This window comes from Entelurus aequoreus, linkage group LG05 (genome assembly GCF_033978785.1).
Source record: "Entelurus aequoreus isolate RoL-2023_Sb linkage group LG05, RoL_Eaeq_v1.1, whole genome shotgun sequence".
Classification (NCBI taxonomy): Eukaryota; Metazoa; Chordata; class Actinopteri; order Syngnathiformes; family Syngnathidae; genus Entelurus; species Entelurus aequoreus.
The window spans coordinates 11679756-11695417 of NC_084735.1; the positions used below are offsets into that span (position 1 = coordinate 11679756).

The window sequence follows — 15662 nt, forward strand, 5'->3', positions numbered from 1 at the left end:
AGAGGTCAAGACACACCAGACTCATGAATTGATTAACGTGGACCCCGACTTAATTAAACAAGTTGAAAAACTTATTGGGGTGTTACCATTTAGTGGTCAATTGTTCGGAATATGTACTGTACTGTGCAATCTACTAATACAAGTTTCATTCAGACAATCGTGTAAATAAAAAGTTCTCCCTATCGGCGTATCTGTGCTGTAAAGTTAAAATTTGAATGCCAATAAAAAAAGAAGGCTAAGTCTAAGTATTATGGATACCCCAAACAATGTTCCCTCTAATGTTCCCTCTAATTTTCCATCCGATTTGCAGGTGTGTCAATGTCCTCAAGAGGGTGACCGATTATCTTCTCCGCTGTCCTGGTCACCCTCTGCAGGGACTTCCTGTCTGCAGCAAAGCACACAGTTAGGCGGTACAACCGCACCGGCTCTACGGTGGCCCGGTTAAAATATTCCTTTTTTAATTTTCCTGCACGTGCAAACTGTGCATCGGCACGTGAATAAATGTGTCGACTTGAAATTAAAAAAGAAAGAAGAGGAGAAATGACAAGGAGAGAAAGATAAGAAGACAAAAAGAATCTGTCGCAGAAGTTGGGGGCTGAATCAGTGGCAACAAGAGTAATAATAAGTAAGACTAACGTACTAGAACAAAAACAAGCACATTTCCTGCCGATCAAACCTAATGAGTTGAGTCCACCCTGCAAAGCCATAAAAACTTTAATCTACCCCAAATCGAGTCTGGATGAGGAAGGTAAGGCGGCGGTAATGGACGCCATCTATTCAGCCCATGACAACCTTTGCCGGGCGCATGAGTGAGAGGACGCGTAAATCCTGCCTTCTTACTACCGCTGACGGCAAAGCGAGCTGAGAAAGTGGATGCAAACATCCCCGATAGTTCCCGTGTCTCCATTCCTGGGTACAAACAAATTGTGTCATTAAATCTGTTTTTTTTTTACTGTTGCAAAGTTGTATGTATGTCGCTCTTTCTTCCCGCCCTAATTGATTTTCCAGACCACATTGCAGAAATATATACGACTCATTCAGTCAACTATTGTCTAAATAAGCGTAATAAAACAGCCTGTTTAAGCACGCATCTTAAGTCATCGACACACCCTTGGTAATATTATGTCGGTGAGTTAATGAAGTGGTTTCTAAAGCATCAGTCAATCAGTAAAGTCATTTTTGTTGTTGCTTTTATTAGGTATTTTCGAACAGCTCAACATAAAATTGACATAAACACGTTTTTAATGTATTTTGTATGCTGTAGGAGCACTTGCACTCAGGGGAGAGGAGCTACACTTCCATGTTTAGATATCAATTCCATGTATTAATAACACAAAATGTTAGGATCATGGTTTGATTGTTGACGATGTTTGCTAAAGTAACCTGTGGTATTTGGAACATTAATAGAATTAGAATGTCTTATGTCGGGCAAAAGGAGGACTAAATGAGTGAATGAAGTCGCTTCTAAGGCAGCAGTCAATCACTAAATCAAAGGCTGTTTTTTTTTTGCTTTTATTATGATTTTCGAATAGCGCAACATAAAATTGACATGAACACGTTTTTAATGTATTTTGTATGCTGTAGGAGCACTTGCACTCAGGGGAGAGGAGCTACACTTCCATGTTTAGATATCAATTCCATGTATTAATAACACAAAATGTTAGGATCATGGTTTGATTGTTGACGATGTTTGCTGAAGTAACCTGTGGTATTTGGAACAATAATAGAATTAGAATGTCTTATGTCGGGCAAAAGGAGGACTAAATGAAGGAATGAAGTCGCTTCTAAGGCAGCAGTAAATCACTAAATAAAAGGCTGTTTTTTTTTGTTGCTTTTATTATGATTTTCGAATAGCGCAACATAAAATTGACATGAACACGTTCTTAATGTATTTTGTATGCTGTAGGAGCACTTGCACTCAGGGGAGAGGAGTTACACTTCCATGTTTAGATATCAATTCCATGTATTAATAGCACAAAATGTTAGGATCATGGTTTGATTGTTGACGATATTTGCTAAAGTAACCTGTGGTATTTGGAACATTAATAGAATTAGAATGTCTTATGTTGAGCAAAAGGAGGACTAAATGAGTGAATGAAGTGGTTTCTAAGGCAACAGTCAATCAGTAAATCAAAGTCTGTTTTTTTGTTGTTGCTTTTATTAGGATTTTACGAACAGCTCAACATAAAATTGACATAAACACGTTTTTAATGTATTTTGTATGCTGTAGGAGCACTTGCACTCAGGGGAGAGGAGCTACACTTCCATGTTTAGATATCAATTCCATGTATTAATAACACAAAATGTTAGGATCATGGTTTGATTGTTGACGATGTTTGCTGAAGTAACCTGTGGTATTTGGAACATTAATAGAATTAGAATGTCTTATGTCGGGCAAAAGGAGGACTAAATGAGTGAATTAAGTGGTTTCTAAAGCAACAGTCAATCAGTAAATCAAAGTCTGTTTTTTTTGTTGCTTTTATTAGGATTTTTCGAACAGCTCAACATAAAATTGACATAAACACGTTTTTAATGTATTTTGTATGCTGTAGGAGCACTTGCACTCAGGGGAGAGGAGCTACACTTCCATGTTTAGATATCAATTCCATGTATTAATAACACAACATGTTAGGATCATGGTTTGATTGTTGACGATGTTTGCTAAAGTAACCTGTGGTATTTGGAACATTAATAGAATTAGAATGTCTTATGTCGAGGAAAAGGAGGACTAAATGAGTGAATGAAGTGGTTTCTAAGGCAACAGTCAATTCAGTAAATCAAAGTCTGTTTTTTTTTGTTGCTTTTATTATGATTTTCGAATAGCGCAACATAAAATTGACATGAACACGTTTTTAATGTGTTTTGTATGCTGTAGGAGCACTTGTACTCAGGGGAGAGGAGCTACACTTCCATGTTTAGATATCAATTCCATGTATTAATAACACAAAATGTTAGGATCATGGTTTGATTGTTGGCGATGTTTGCTGAAGTAACCTGTGGTATTTGGAACATTAATAGAATTAGAATGTCTTATGTCGGGCAAAAGGAGGACTAAATGAGTGAATGAAGTCGCTTCTAAGGCAACAGTCAATCACTAAATCAAAGGCTGTTTTTTTTTGTTGCTTTTATTATGATTTTCAAATAGCGCAACATAAAATTGACATGAACACGTTTTTAATGTATTTTGTATGCTGTAGGAGCACTTGCACTCAGGGGAGAGGAGCTACACTTCCATGTTTAGATATCAATTCCATGTATTAATAACACAAAAAGTTAGGATCATGGTTTGATTGTTGACGATGTTTGCTAAAGTAACCTGTGGTATTTGGAACATTAATAGAATTAGAATGTCTTATGTCGAGCAAAAGGAGGACTAAATGAGTGAATGAAGTGGTTTCTAAGGCAACAGTCAATCAGTAAATCAAAGTCTGTTTTTTTTTGTTGCTTTTATTAGGATTTTTCGAACAGCTCAACATAAAATTGACATAAACATGTTTTTAATGTATTTGTGTATGCTGTAGGAGCACTTGCACTCAGGGGAGAGGAGCTACACTTCCATGTTTAGATATCAATTCCATGTATTAATAACAGAACAATGTGGATTGATAGGATCATGGTTTGATTGTTGACGATGTTTGCTGAAGTAACCTGTGGTATTTGGAACATTAATAGAATTAGAATGTCTTATGTCGGGCAAAAGGAGGACTAAATGAGTGAATGAAGTCGCTTCTAAGGCAGCAGTCAATCACTAAATCAAAGGCTGTTTTTTTTGTTGCTTTTATTAGGATTTTTCAAACAGCTCAACATAAAATTGACATAAACACATTTTTAATGTATTTTGTATGCTGTAGGAGCACTTGCACTCAGGGGAGAGGAGCTACACTTCCATGTTTAGATATCAATTCCATGTATTAATAACACAAAATGTTAGGATCATGGTTTGATTGTTGACGATATTTGCTAAAGTAACCTGTGGTATTTGGAACATTAATAGAATTAGAATGTCTTATGTCGGGCAAAAGGAGGACTAAATGAGTGAATGAAGTCGCTTCTAAGGCAACAGTCAATCACTAAATCAAAGGCTGTTTTTTTTGTTGCTTTTGTTATGATTTTCAAATAGCGCAACATAAAATTGACATGAACACGTTTTTAATGTATTTTGTATGCTGTAGGAGCACTTGCACTCAGGGGAGAGGAGCTACACTTCCATGTTTAGATATCAATTCCATGTATTAATAACACAAAATGTTAGGATCATGGTTTGATTGTTGACGATGTTTGCTAAAGTAACCTGTGGTATTTGGAACATTAATAGAATTAGAATGTCTTATGTCGAGCAAAAGGAGGACTAAATGAGTGAATGAAGTGGTTTCTAAGGCAACAGTCAATCAGTATATCAAAGTCTGTTTTTTTTTGTTGCTTTTATTAGGATTTTTCGAACAGCTCAACATAAAATTGACATGAACACGTTTTTAATGTATTTTGTATGCTGTAGGAGCACTTGCACTCAGGGGAGAGGAGCTACACTTCCATGTTTAGATATCAATTCCATGTATTAATAACACAACAATGTGGATTGATAGGATCATGGTTTGATTGTTGACGATGTTTGCTGAAGTAACCTGTGGTATTTGGAACATTAATAGAATTAGAATGTCTTATGTCGAGCAAAAGGAGGACTAAATGAGTGAATGAAGTCGCTTCTAAGGCAACAGTCAATCACTAAATCAAAGGCTGTTTTTTTTTTTATCTTTTATTAGGATTTTCGAATAGCGCAACATAAAATTGACATAAACACGTTTTTAATGTATTTTGTATGCTGTAGGAGCACTTGCACTCAGGGGAGAGGAGCTACACTTCCATGTTTAGATATCAATTCCATGTATTAATAACACAAAATGTTAGGATCATGGTTTGATTGTTGACGATGTTTGCTAAAGTAACCTGTGGTATTTGGAACATTAATAGAATTAGAATGTCTTATGTCGAGCAAAAGGAGGACTAAATGAGTGAATGAAGTGGTTTCTAAGGCAACAGTCAATCAGTAAATCAAAGTCTGTTTTTTTTTGTTGCTTTTATTAGGATTTTTCGAACAGCTCAACATAAAATTGACATAAACACGTTTTTTAATGTATTTTGTATGCTGTAGGAGCACTTGCACTCAGGGGAGAGGAGCTACACTTCCATGTTTAGATATCAATTCCATGTATTAATAACACAAAATGTTAGGATCATGGTTTGATTGTTGACGATGTTTGCTGAAGTAACCTGTGGTATTTGGAACATTAATAGAATTAGAATGTCTTATGTCGGGCAAAAGGAGGACTAAATGAGTGAATGAAGTGGCTTCTAAGGCAACAGTCAATCACTAAATCAAAGTCTGTTTTTTTTTGTTGCTTTTATTATGATTTTCGAATAGCGCAACATAAAATTGACATAAACACGTTTTTAATGTATTTTGTATGCTGTAGGAGCACTTGCACTCAGGGGAGAGGAGCTACACTTCCATGTTTAGATATCAATTCCATGTATTAATAACACAAAATGTTAGGATCATGGTTTGATTGTTGACGATGTTTGCTAAAGTAACCTGTGGTATTTGGAACATTAATAGAATTAGAATGTCTTATGTCGGGCAAAAGGAGGACGAAATGAGTGAATGAAGTGGTTTCTAAGGCAACAGTCAATCAGTATATCAAAGTCTGTTTTTTTTTTTTGCTTTTATTAGGATTTTTCGAACAGCTCAACATAAAATTGACATGAACACGTTTTTAATGTATTTTGTATGCTGTAGGAGCACTTGCACTCAGGGGAGAGGAGCTACACTTCCATATTTAGATATCAATTCCATGTATTAATAACACAAAATGTTAGGATCATGGTTTGATTGTTGACGATGTTTGCTAAAGTAACCTGTGGTATTTGGAACATTAATAGAATTAGAATGTCTTATGTCGAGCAAAAGGAGGACTAAATGAGTGAATGAAGTGGTTTCTAAGGCAACAGTCAATCAGTAAATCAAAGTCTGTTTTTTGTTGTTGCTTTTATTAGGATTTTTCGAACAGCTCAACATAAAATTGACATAAACACGTTTTTAATGTATTTTGTATGCTGTAGGAGCACTTGCACTCAGGGGAGAGGAGCTACACTTCCATGTTTAGATATCAATTCCATGTATTAATAACACAAAATGTTAGGATCATGGTTTGATTGTTGACGATGTTTGCTGAAGTAACCTGTGGTATTTGGAACATTAATAGAATTAGAATGTCTTATGTCGAGCAAAAGGAGGACTAAATGAGTGAATGAAGTGGTTTCTAAGGCAACAGTCAATCAGTAAATCAAAGTCTGTTTTTTTGTTGTTGCTTTTATTAGGATTTTTCGAATAGCGCAACATAAAATTGACATGAACACGTTTTTAATGTATTTTGTATGCTGTAGGAGCACTTGCACTCAGGGGAGAGGAGCTACACTTCCATGTTTAGATATCAATTCCATGTATTAATAACACAACAATGTGGATTGATAGGATCATGGTTTGATTGTTGACGATGTTTGCTGAAGTAACCTGTGGTATTTGGAACATTAATAGAATTAGAATGTCTTATGTCGGGCAAAAGGAGGACTAAATGAAGGAATGAAGTCGCTTCTAAGGCAGCAGTCAATCACTAAATCAAAGACTGTTTTTTTTTGTTGCTTTTTTGGAAACCAAATCCTTAAACTCCTTTGAAAAAAATGATTGATTTTCTTGGGTTTTATCTCTCGCAGTCGAGCAGGGATGGAGGAGAAACAGGTAAATTAGCATGCAGTCGTCATTCAGCATGAAAAGCCGGACCCGGCCCGACGTTGATTACCAAGTAGCGCCGTGATTGTGGGTACGTGCGTCCCGACTAAACACAATCAAATCCTCAAGTCTTTCATCCCTCTTAACAACACACCGAAGCTTTCTAACGGCCCCTGGAGAAAATTGATCGGCTGTATCGGTCAGTCCGAATTTAGTGATGGTGAGATCATAGCTGGAGATAAAACGGCCACTTCAAACGGGACTAAGAGCACCACAAGTCCAATTAGTGAAAGTATCATCAAAAGAAAAGCCAGGAAAGGTTCATGCTTAGAAAACATGTCTTCAGACGGGGAACCAGGCCTAACAATTGGGTCCCATATGTGGTCACCGGAACAAAGGACCTATTTGCTGATGAATCTGGGATCGTGATCCATTGCAGATATCGTTTTTCATCATTAATAATTGTACTCAAGATGGATCATTAAGGTTTTATTAGCATGACTGGATAATTAGTTTGCTTTTATTATGATTTTTCAAACGGCTCAACACAAAATTGACACTCATCGTTTTATGTATTTTGTAGCATAATCTGTATTCTTGCTGTAGGAGCACTTGAACTCAGGGGAGAGGAGCTACATTTCTTTCTTTACATGTCAGTTTAATGCAGAAAATGTGGATTGTTAGGATCCTGGTTCGATTGTTGAAGATGTTTGCGAACCTATTTACGGATGAAAACAGGGTTGGCATTGATGGGCGTAACAAAAAGGTGGACGGAATGATCGAAAACCCAATGAAGGACGAGTACTGCACAAGCAGATGAAAGGAACGTTGAATGCGATACTTGAGAAAACCGGCAAAAAACATGCCTGATCAGAAAATGACGTGCGGCGGTATGTGACCAAGTCCGCCTGGAACCAGGTGAATCATTCTTCCTTTCATTAAAATATGAATGAGCATACAGGTATATTTGTTTTGGATGTTTGTCAAACACTCAAAAATGGAACAAACAGTTTTAGTTTTATTTAAATAACCTTGAAATGTATGTGAGTTAGGTTTCATATATATATTAATATATATATATATATATATATATATATATATATATATATATATATATATATATATATATATATATATATATATATATATATATATATATATATATATATATATATATATATATATATATATATATATATAACGCCCCCACGCCTGCCTGTACCCACCCGCCCTGTGCCCTATATAAACCATGGTATGTGAATGCTTCCATTAAAATCTCCTGAGGATTGAGGAAATCCCTCATGAAACAGGCCTGTAGAGATGAAATAGTCTTGTGATTTTTTTCCCACACATACATATATATATATATATATATATATATATATATATATATATATATATATATATATATATATATATATATATATATATATATATATATATATATATATATATATATATATATATATATATATATATATATATATATATATATATAATTTGGTCAAAATGTTGCATAGATTATGTTTTACAGACCATCTTCAGGATGGACCGTCTTGTGGGCGGTCTTATCTACATGCCTCCCTTTACGTGCCTAAGTTAACTGTTAGCATACTTGTGAGAACTTTAGCATGTTCTTTGCTAGCTTTTTGTTGTTGTTGCTTATTGTGTACGTTTAAACCTAAAAATCATGGTTTGTGATAGTCGGTGCTGACGCTCGTTAACTGTTAGCACGTTAGCATGCTAACGTGCTAACAGTTTTATGCTAGCTCTTTTTGATAATTGTGTATGTTTAAACCCAAGTATCATAGTTTGTTAATATAATCAAATAGCTATCGAGCAAGTATGCTAACAGTTAAGGTGCAGAAACAACTCTTAGAATACTTGTGAGAATGTTAGCATGCTAACGTTTTTTACAACTTTTATTTATTTTTTGCAAATTTTCTATGTTTAAACCTGAAAATAATGGTTTGTGATACTGTGTGCTGTCATGCAAATATGGAACTATTTAACGTACGTTAGCACGTTAACTGTTAGCATACTTGTGAGAATGTTAGCATGCTAACATTTTAAGCTAGCTTTTTTTTTTTTGCTAATTGTGTATTTTTAAACCTGAAAATCATGGTTTGTGATACTCGATGCAGTCATGCAAGTATGCTAAAACATTAGCACGTTAACTGTTACCATGTTCTTTGCTAGCTTTTTTTTTGCCTATTGTCTATCTTTAAACCTAAAAATCATGGTTTGTGATAGTCGGTGCTGACGCTCGTTAACTGTTAGCAAGTTAACCTGCTAACGTTTTATGCTAGCTCTTTTTTTCTTATTGTGTATGCTTCATTCCAAATATCATAGTTTGTTATAATCAAATAGCTGTCGAGCAACTATGCTAACAGTTAAGGCGCATAAACAACTTAACTGTTAAAATACATGTGAGAACGTTAGCATGCTAATGTGTTAGTATATATATTTTTGTGCTATATTTTTTATGTTTAAATTCTGATTTGTGATACTCGGTGCTGTCATGCAAATATGGTAATAGTTCATGTGTGTTAGCACGTTAACTGTTAGCACACTTGTTAGAATGTTAGCATGCTAAAATTTTACGCTAGCTTTTTCTGCTAGTTTTGTATGATTAAACTGAAAACTCATGGTTTGTGATAGTCGGTGCTGCCGACGCACGTTAACTATTAGCATTTTAGCATGCTAACTTTTTATGCTAGCTTTGTTTTTGTTGCTATTTTTGTGTGATTAAACCAGTGGTTCTTAACCTGGGTTCGATCGAACCTTAGAGGTTCGGTGAGTCGGCCTCAGGGGTTCGGCAGAGGTCAAGACACACCAGACTCATGAATTGATTAACGTGGACCCCGACTTAATTAAACAAGTTGAAAAACTTATTGGGGTGTTACCCATTTAGTGGTCAATTGTTCGGAATATGTACTGTACTGTGCAATCTACTAATACAAGTTTCATTCAGTCAATCGTGTAAATAAAAAGTTCTTGTATTGAACTTGAAAACAAATGAAATAAAACATTGTATTTTTCACTAAAGAAGGGTTGGGCGAATGCGCATATGAAACTGGTGGGTTTCGGTACCTCCAACAAGGTTAAGAACCACTGGATTAAACTGAAACATCCTGGTTTGTGACACTCCGTTTCAGGTCAGCGTCAGCTCTTCAAACGATCCCAACAGTCACTCTACATCCAATCAGTGTTCCAGTTCAGCTTCAGCATCGGGGCATTCACACGCAACTCTTACCAGAATTGCAAATCCTCCTGTACATCAGTCAGTAATTGAACAAGCCTTACTGTAGTGCCACTCCATGCGGGCGCTCTGCTGCCTGTGCGCTTCTCACCACACATTTGTCACACACGGTACAGTGATGGTAATGCCACAACATCCCAGTCATCTCATCATGAGGTCCTCAGATACAAATGTCAGCCAATGAAATCACTTAATGTCTTCCAGTCCCACTCTGCCGCTCTGTGCACCTCCCTGCCCTTCCTCCCGGGAGGCAATCACCGCCGCGCTCGGCAGACAAATAATTGGGGTAGCGGGACAATGTGGAGTGCGCCATTACGGCCAATCATCGCGAGGAGCGGACAGACCGGCTGCCAGCTTCTGACGGACAGACCCGGGCTGTGGTTTCAGCCGACAGCTCTTCCATCAGCAGGCGCATATGGCGAGTGGAGGAATGTTTGCTGGAGGAGCGTGCTCCATCCTGAACGTGACAGATCATTACATGCCCGCTGAGCAATCAATTGCGATGAAACCGACACAGTGGAGGGAGAAGGGAAATCCAAACAGACAAGGTAATGGTAGGGCTGCTGCGGGACTGGCAGTCCTTGAGGTCAGGAAGGTAGCAGGGCAAGGTCAGCCTTCAAGGAGTTTCAAAAAGGCAGAACAAATTCCATGAAGGCTTTTCTTAGGGTGAAAAACTACAGGTGTGTTCCCCAGCTTCAAACGTCAAACCCGGTATTTGTAATCAGCGATGTGTTTTCACCAACCGTCCATCTTCTTCCGCTTATCCGAGGTCAGGTCGCAGGGGAAGCAGCCTAAGCTGAAAAGCCCAGACTTCCCTCTCCCCAGTTACTTCATCCAGCTCCTCTTGGGCGATCCCGAGGCGTTCCCAGGCCAGCCGGGAGACATAATCTTCCCAACGTGGCCTCCTACCGGTCGGACATGCCCTAAACACCTCCCTAGGGAGGCGTTCGGGTGGCATCCTGACCAGATGCCCGAACCACCTCATCTGGCTCCTCTCCATGTGGAGGAGCAGCGGCTTTACTTTGAGCTCCTCCCGGATGACAGAGCTTCTCACCCTATCTCTAAGGGAGAGACCCGCCACCCGACGGAGGAAACTCATTTCGCCCGTGATCTTGCAGCCTAAGCACAGAAACCCAGACTTCCCTCTCCCCAGTTACTTCGTCCAGCTCCTACCGGGGGATCCCGAGTCGTTCCAAAACCAGCCGGTAGACAGTCTTCCCAATGTGGCCTTCTACCAGTCGGACATGCCCTAAACACCTCCCCAGGTAGGTGACCAGATCCCCGAACCACCTTATTTGGCTCCTCTCAATGTGGAGGAGCAGTGGCTTTACTTTGATCTTCTCACCCTATCTCTAAGGGAGAGACGCGCCATCCGACGGAGGAAACTCATTTCGCCCGTGATCTTGCAGCCTAAGCACAGAAACCCAGACTTCCCTCTCCCCAGTTACTTCGTCCAGCTCCTCCCGGGGGATCCCGAGTCGTTCCAAAACCAGCCGGTAGACAGTCTTCCCAATGTGGCCTTCTACCAGTCAGACATGCCCGAAACACCTCCCCAGGTAGGTGACCAGATCCCCGAACCACCTTATCTGGCTCCTCTCAATGTGGAGGAGCAGTGGCTTTACTTTGATCTTCTCACCCTATCTCTAAGGGAGAGCCCCACCACCTGACGGAGGAAACTCATTTTGCCCGCAATCTTGTCCTTTGGGTCATAACCCAAAGCTCATGACCATAGCTGAGGATGGGAACTTAGATCGACCGGTAAATTCAAAGCTTATCCTTCTGGCTCAGCTCCTTTGTTCCTACCGGTCGGACGTGCCCTAAACACTTCCCCAGGGAGGCGTCTGGGTGGCGCCCTGACCAGATGCCTGAACCACCTCACCTGGCTCCTCTCATTTTTCGCCAACGTGCGGGACACAAATATCAAGCAGTGCATCAAAAACTGACAAATGATCATGGTCCTGTCCAGCCTCTTATTTAGATTCTTGTCTGTTGTTTCTCTTGTGGCTTGCCTTTGGTCCACCACATGATACCGGGTCTCGGTTGTGTTCAAGATGTCTTCATGCGAAGGGAGTTTTCCTTACCGCTGTCCCTAAAGCTTGCCTATGGAAGATTCAGTTTTCCTTAATCTGTACGAAGAGTTCTTGTCGGTACTTCTTCTTGATACATTGTTGGTCTTCCGACAGTACAGATTCAAGTCTATTCCAGTCCTCTAGGGATGCAATTAAGGTCCAAGACTTATTTTGACGAAGCCACATGTTTAACTGACGGTTGCATGAACCCAGGTTGAATGCAACCAAAAACTACAAAAGATGGAGGAGCTGATACAGTGGTACCTTAATTTAGGACTATTTGGACATAAATAATATCTAAACGGTGAACATTTATCCACGAAAATATGGAAAAGCTGCTGCTGGTTGTGTTTGACGGAGAAGCAGCCGGGAGTGGACTCTCCATGGTTAAATGATGTACATTCTCAATACAGTACTTCATAAAGCTAAGACAATACAATAGAACGTACTACTAACAACTGTTAGTAGTACGTTCTATTGTATTGTTTGATGTATGAAAAGAGCATCTTTTTTTAACCATAGGGCGCACCGGATCATAAGGCGCATTAAAGTGGTCGTATTATGATTTTTTCTACATTTCCTTGTGGTCTACATAACATGTCATGGTGGTTCTTTAGTCAAAATGTTGCATAGATCTTCACCATCTTTCTGACCGTCTCTTCTGGGCGCTCTTATTCACGTGCCTCCACTTCGACAGCGTCTTTTCCTCCTCATCTTTGTTGTACCGGTAGTTTTTTAGCGCTTCCATAGCGAATCTACTGACAGATATAAGTTAAAAGTGTACGCTACTTTGTACTGGGGAGAGGGGGGGGGGGGGGGGGGGGGGTTACCCACATATGCCGTCCTCTCCAAGGTTTCTCATAGTCATTCACCGACGTCCCACTGGGGTGAGTTTTTCCTTACCCGTATGTGGGCTCTGTACCGAGGATGTCGTTGTGGCCTGTACAGCCCTTTGAGACACTTGTGATTTAGCGCTATATAAATAAACATTGATTGATTGATTGATTGATATTAGAAAGGGCAACAGTGGAGGATGAATGCACCACAACAAAAAGATAGAGAAGAAGGAGGAGCTTATTGACTACAATGGCAGACATGTGCACATTTTGGGGACTTATGCAGATCCCAAATACACATCAGCAGGTACCAGAAGGTAAGCAAAGTAGGTTTTGTATAATATTGTGAAACCAAACACCAGATAATGTCTCCTAATAGGTGCTATTTTGGGTCCTTATACACACACCATAATAATACTGTATGTTGAAGCACAGTACGTCTGACTATGGTAGTCGTAATGCTCCCACAATCCATCAAGCGGTGCGACTTCTTAGCTTACCAAAGTCCTAATAAAACATCTTGACTGATTTTTGAGTGCCGTGTGTAATGTTCTTTATTCTCAATGAAACAATCAACGTTTTGGTGTTGCTTGCTTACGGGTGCTTGCTAGCGCCGTTTATTGGAACATGCGTCAACCTGCAGTCCACATGTATCTCTAATGTGTGACTGCCATCTACTGGTCACACTTATCATTACAGTATGTAGCCAATAACATTGCTTGGGGGTTGGTAGGTACAAAACTAGAGTTAATACGTACATAAAGTGCACCTTATTTTTGAGAACATGAAAGGATATTAAGTTCGCCTTATAGTCCGGGAAAAAACGGTAACAATATGTTTTCTTTCGAAGGCACGTGTTAAAACACTGCAGATTTATTTGATTTGGGGGGGAGCAATTAATTAGATTAGTTTCAATGGAAGATGTTGACTTGAGATACAAGTGTTTTGAGTTAACTTGAGCGTTAAGTTACTATTTTTGGAAATAAACTGACATCTTTTTCTAACCGCATGTCCATGAATTGTAGCCCGGGGTAAAAGGGGAATGTCACCCGATGAAAGGGTTAGGCAGGATGTGTAAAGACAGGTTGAGTCTTGGCAGGTGTGATACCTGGGAGGGCGATCCTGAGAGTGGGCACATCTCTCCGCTGATTAATTCCACTCTTGTTTGCCCTGCCGTGTTGGGTGGAATGCACACACCTTGCACGGACGCTACAGCCTCCACATTCCATTAAACACAAAGCTCTCTCACCTGTAGATCTTGTATCTGGTGCTAAAGCCTTGCTGGTTTCTCTCCGCAGCCTCTGTGAACTCCAAGGACTGGTGGAAAGGTCCTTTATCCGACAGTAGCCAGGCGAGCGAGCCGCCCGGAGCGCCTTTGCCCGGTCCGGCGACTCCGTCGGCTGCGTCTCCGCCGGCTGCGGCCGCGGCCCTCCAGGTCCTGCATCCGCAGCAGAGCCAGAGGCCGAGAGCCGCACTTATCCATAGCAGAGACAGCCGCCTATGACCGATTCTCCGAGGGCTCATGCTTCACCCAGCGACACCTCATTCTCTCTGGACCGGAAGGATGCAAGAAGTCGTTAGCTGTAAGTTCCGCATATTACAAATCCATTTGGGCGCTGCGTTGTACTCACCTGACTTTGCAATTACGAGCAAACGATGCACTCCTGGAAATAAGTCGTCTCCCGGTCCGGCAAGACTGGTGAATAAAACATCTCCCGTTCCTTGATCGGACAAAGGGATTGGGATTTCTTTCAACTTGATATCCGCTCTAGCTCAACTTTGTCACAGGGAAGCAGACACCCGACGTCCGTGCGGCAGTTCATTCCGTACGTCCAAACAGAAAACGCCGTCACCCGTACCCGAGTCTCCCGCTGCATCAATGCCGTTGTTAAAGATGTTTGTCCGCCTCTTCTATTTTCATGCAAAACGCCGCACCAGCTGTTGTCCTCCGCCTCTTCCTCCCTCTGCTGTGTGAGCTGCTTGGTGAATGAGCGGCTGCTTCCACACAGAGAGCTTTTTCTCCCCACGCCACGCTCCCCTCCCTTCCCACACCGCCTCTCCCTCCCCCAAGCCGGAGAGGTAGGGCGGTGTGTACAGTCTGAGTGGATTGCAGTGATAAGCATCAGGATCATTATTTGGTATTACAGCGCCTTCCTCGGGCACACAAATGTGCTAAAATCAGTCGGATAATAATAGGCTAATTACTGGCCCTGTTTTCCCGTGGTATGGTCCTGTGACACAGCTTTACAGCCGGGGGCTCGTGTGACTAAAGACGCCTCTTATGAGGCTGACATGGCTTTACTGGTCAGAGTAATTACCGGTTATTACCAGGGAACAGGTTTCTTCCTCTTCTCCCCTGTCCCTTGCGAGGGGGAGTTGCATAGGTCCGGTGGCCATGGATGAAGTGCTGGCTGTCCAGAGTCGGGACCCCGGGTGGACCACTAGCCTGTGCATCGGTTGGGGATAGGCTAATTACTGGCACTGTTTTCCCGTGGTATGGTCCTGTGACACAGCTTCACAGCCGGAGGCTCGTGTGACTAAAGACGCCTCTTATGAGGCTGACATGGGTTTACTGGTCAGAGTAATTACCGGTTATTACCAGGGAACAGGTTTCTTCCTCTTCTCCCCTGTCCCTTGCGAGGGGGAGTTGCATAGGTCCGGTGGCCATGGATGAAGTGCTGGCTGTCCAGAGTCGGGACCCCGGGTGGACC

General features: G+C 40.7%; 1 protein-coding gene across 1 annotated transcript in view; it reads right to left on the reverse strand.

Annotated features, from left to right (window-relative positions):
* LOC133649601 (BMP/retinoic acid-inducible neural-specific protein 3-like) overlaps nucleotides 1–14919 on the reverse strand; it is a 68199-nt gene extending 53280 nt beyond the window's left edge. Inside the window, exons 1-2 of the mRNA XM_062046210.1 lie at nucleotides 14583–14919; nucleotides 14201–14502 (exon numbers count right to left, since the gene is read on the reverse strand). Of these exons, the coding sequence (XP_061902194.1) occupies nucleotides 14201–14475 (275 nt within the window). The 5' untranslated portion in view covers nucleotides 14476–14502; nucleotides 14583–14919. The remainder of the gene's footprint in view (nucleotides 1–14200; nucleotides 14503–14582) is intronic.
* Between the last annotated feature and the right edge of the window lie 743 nt (nucleotides 14920–15662).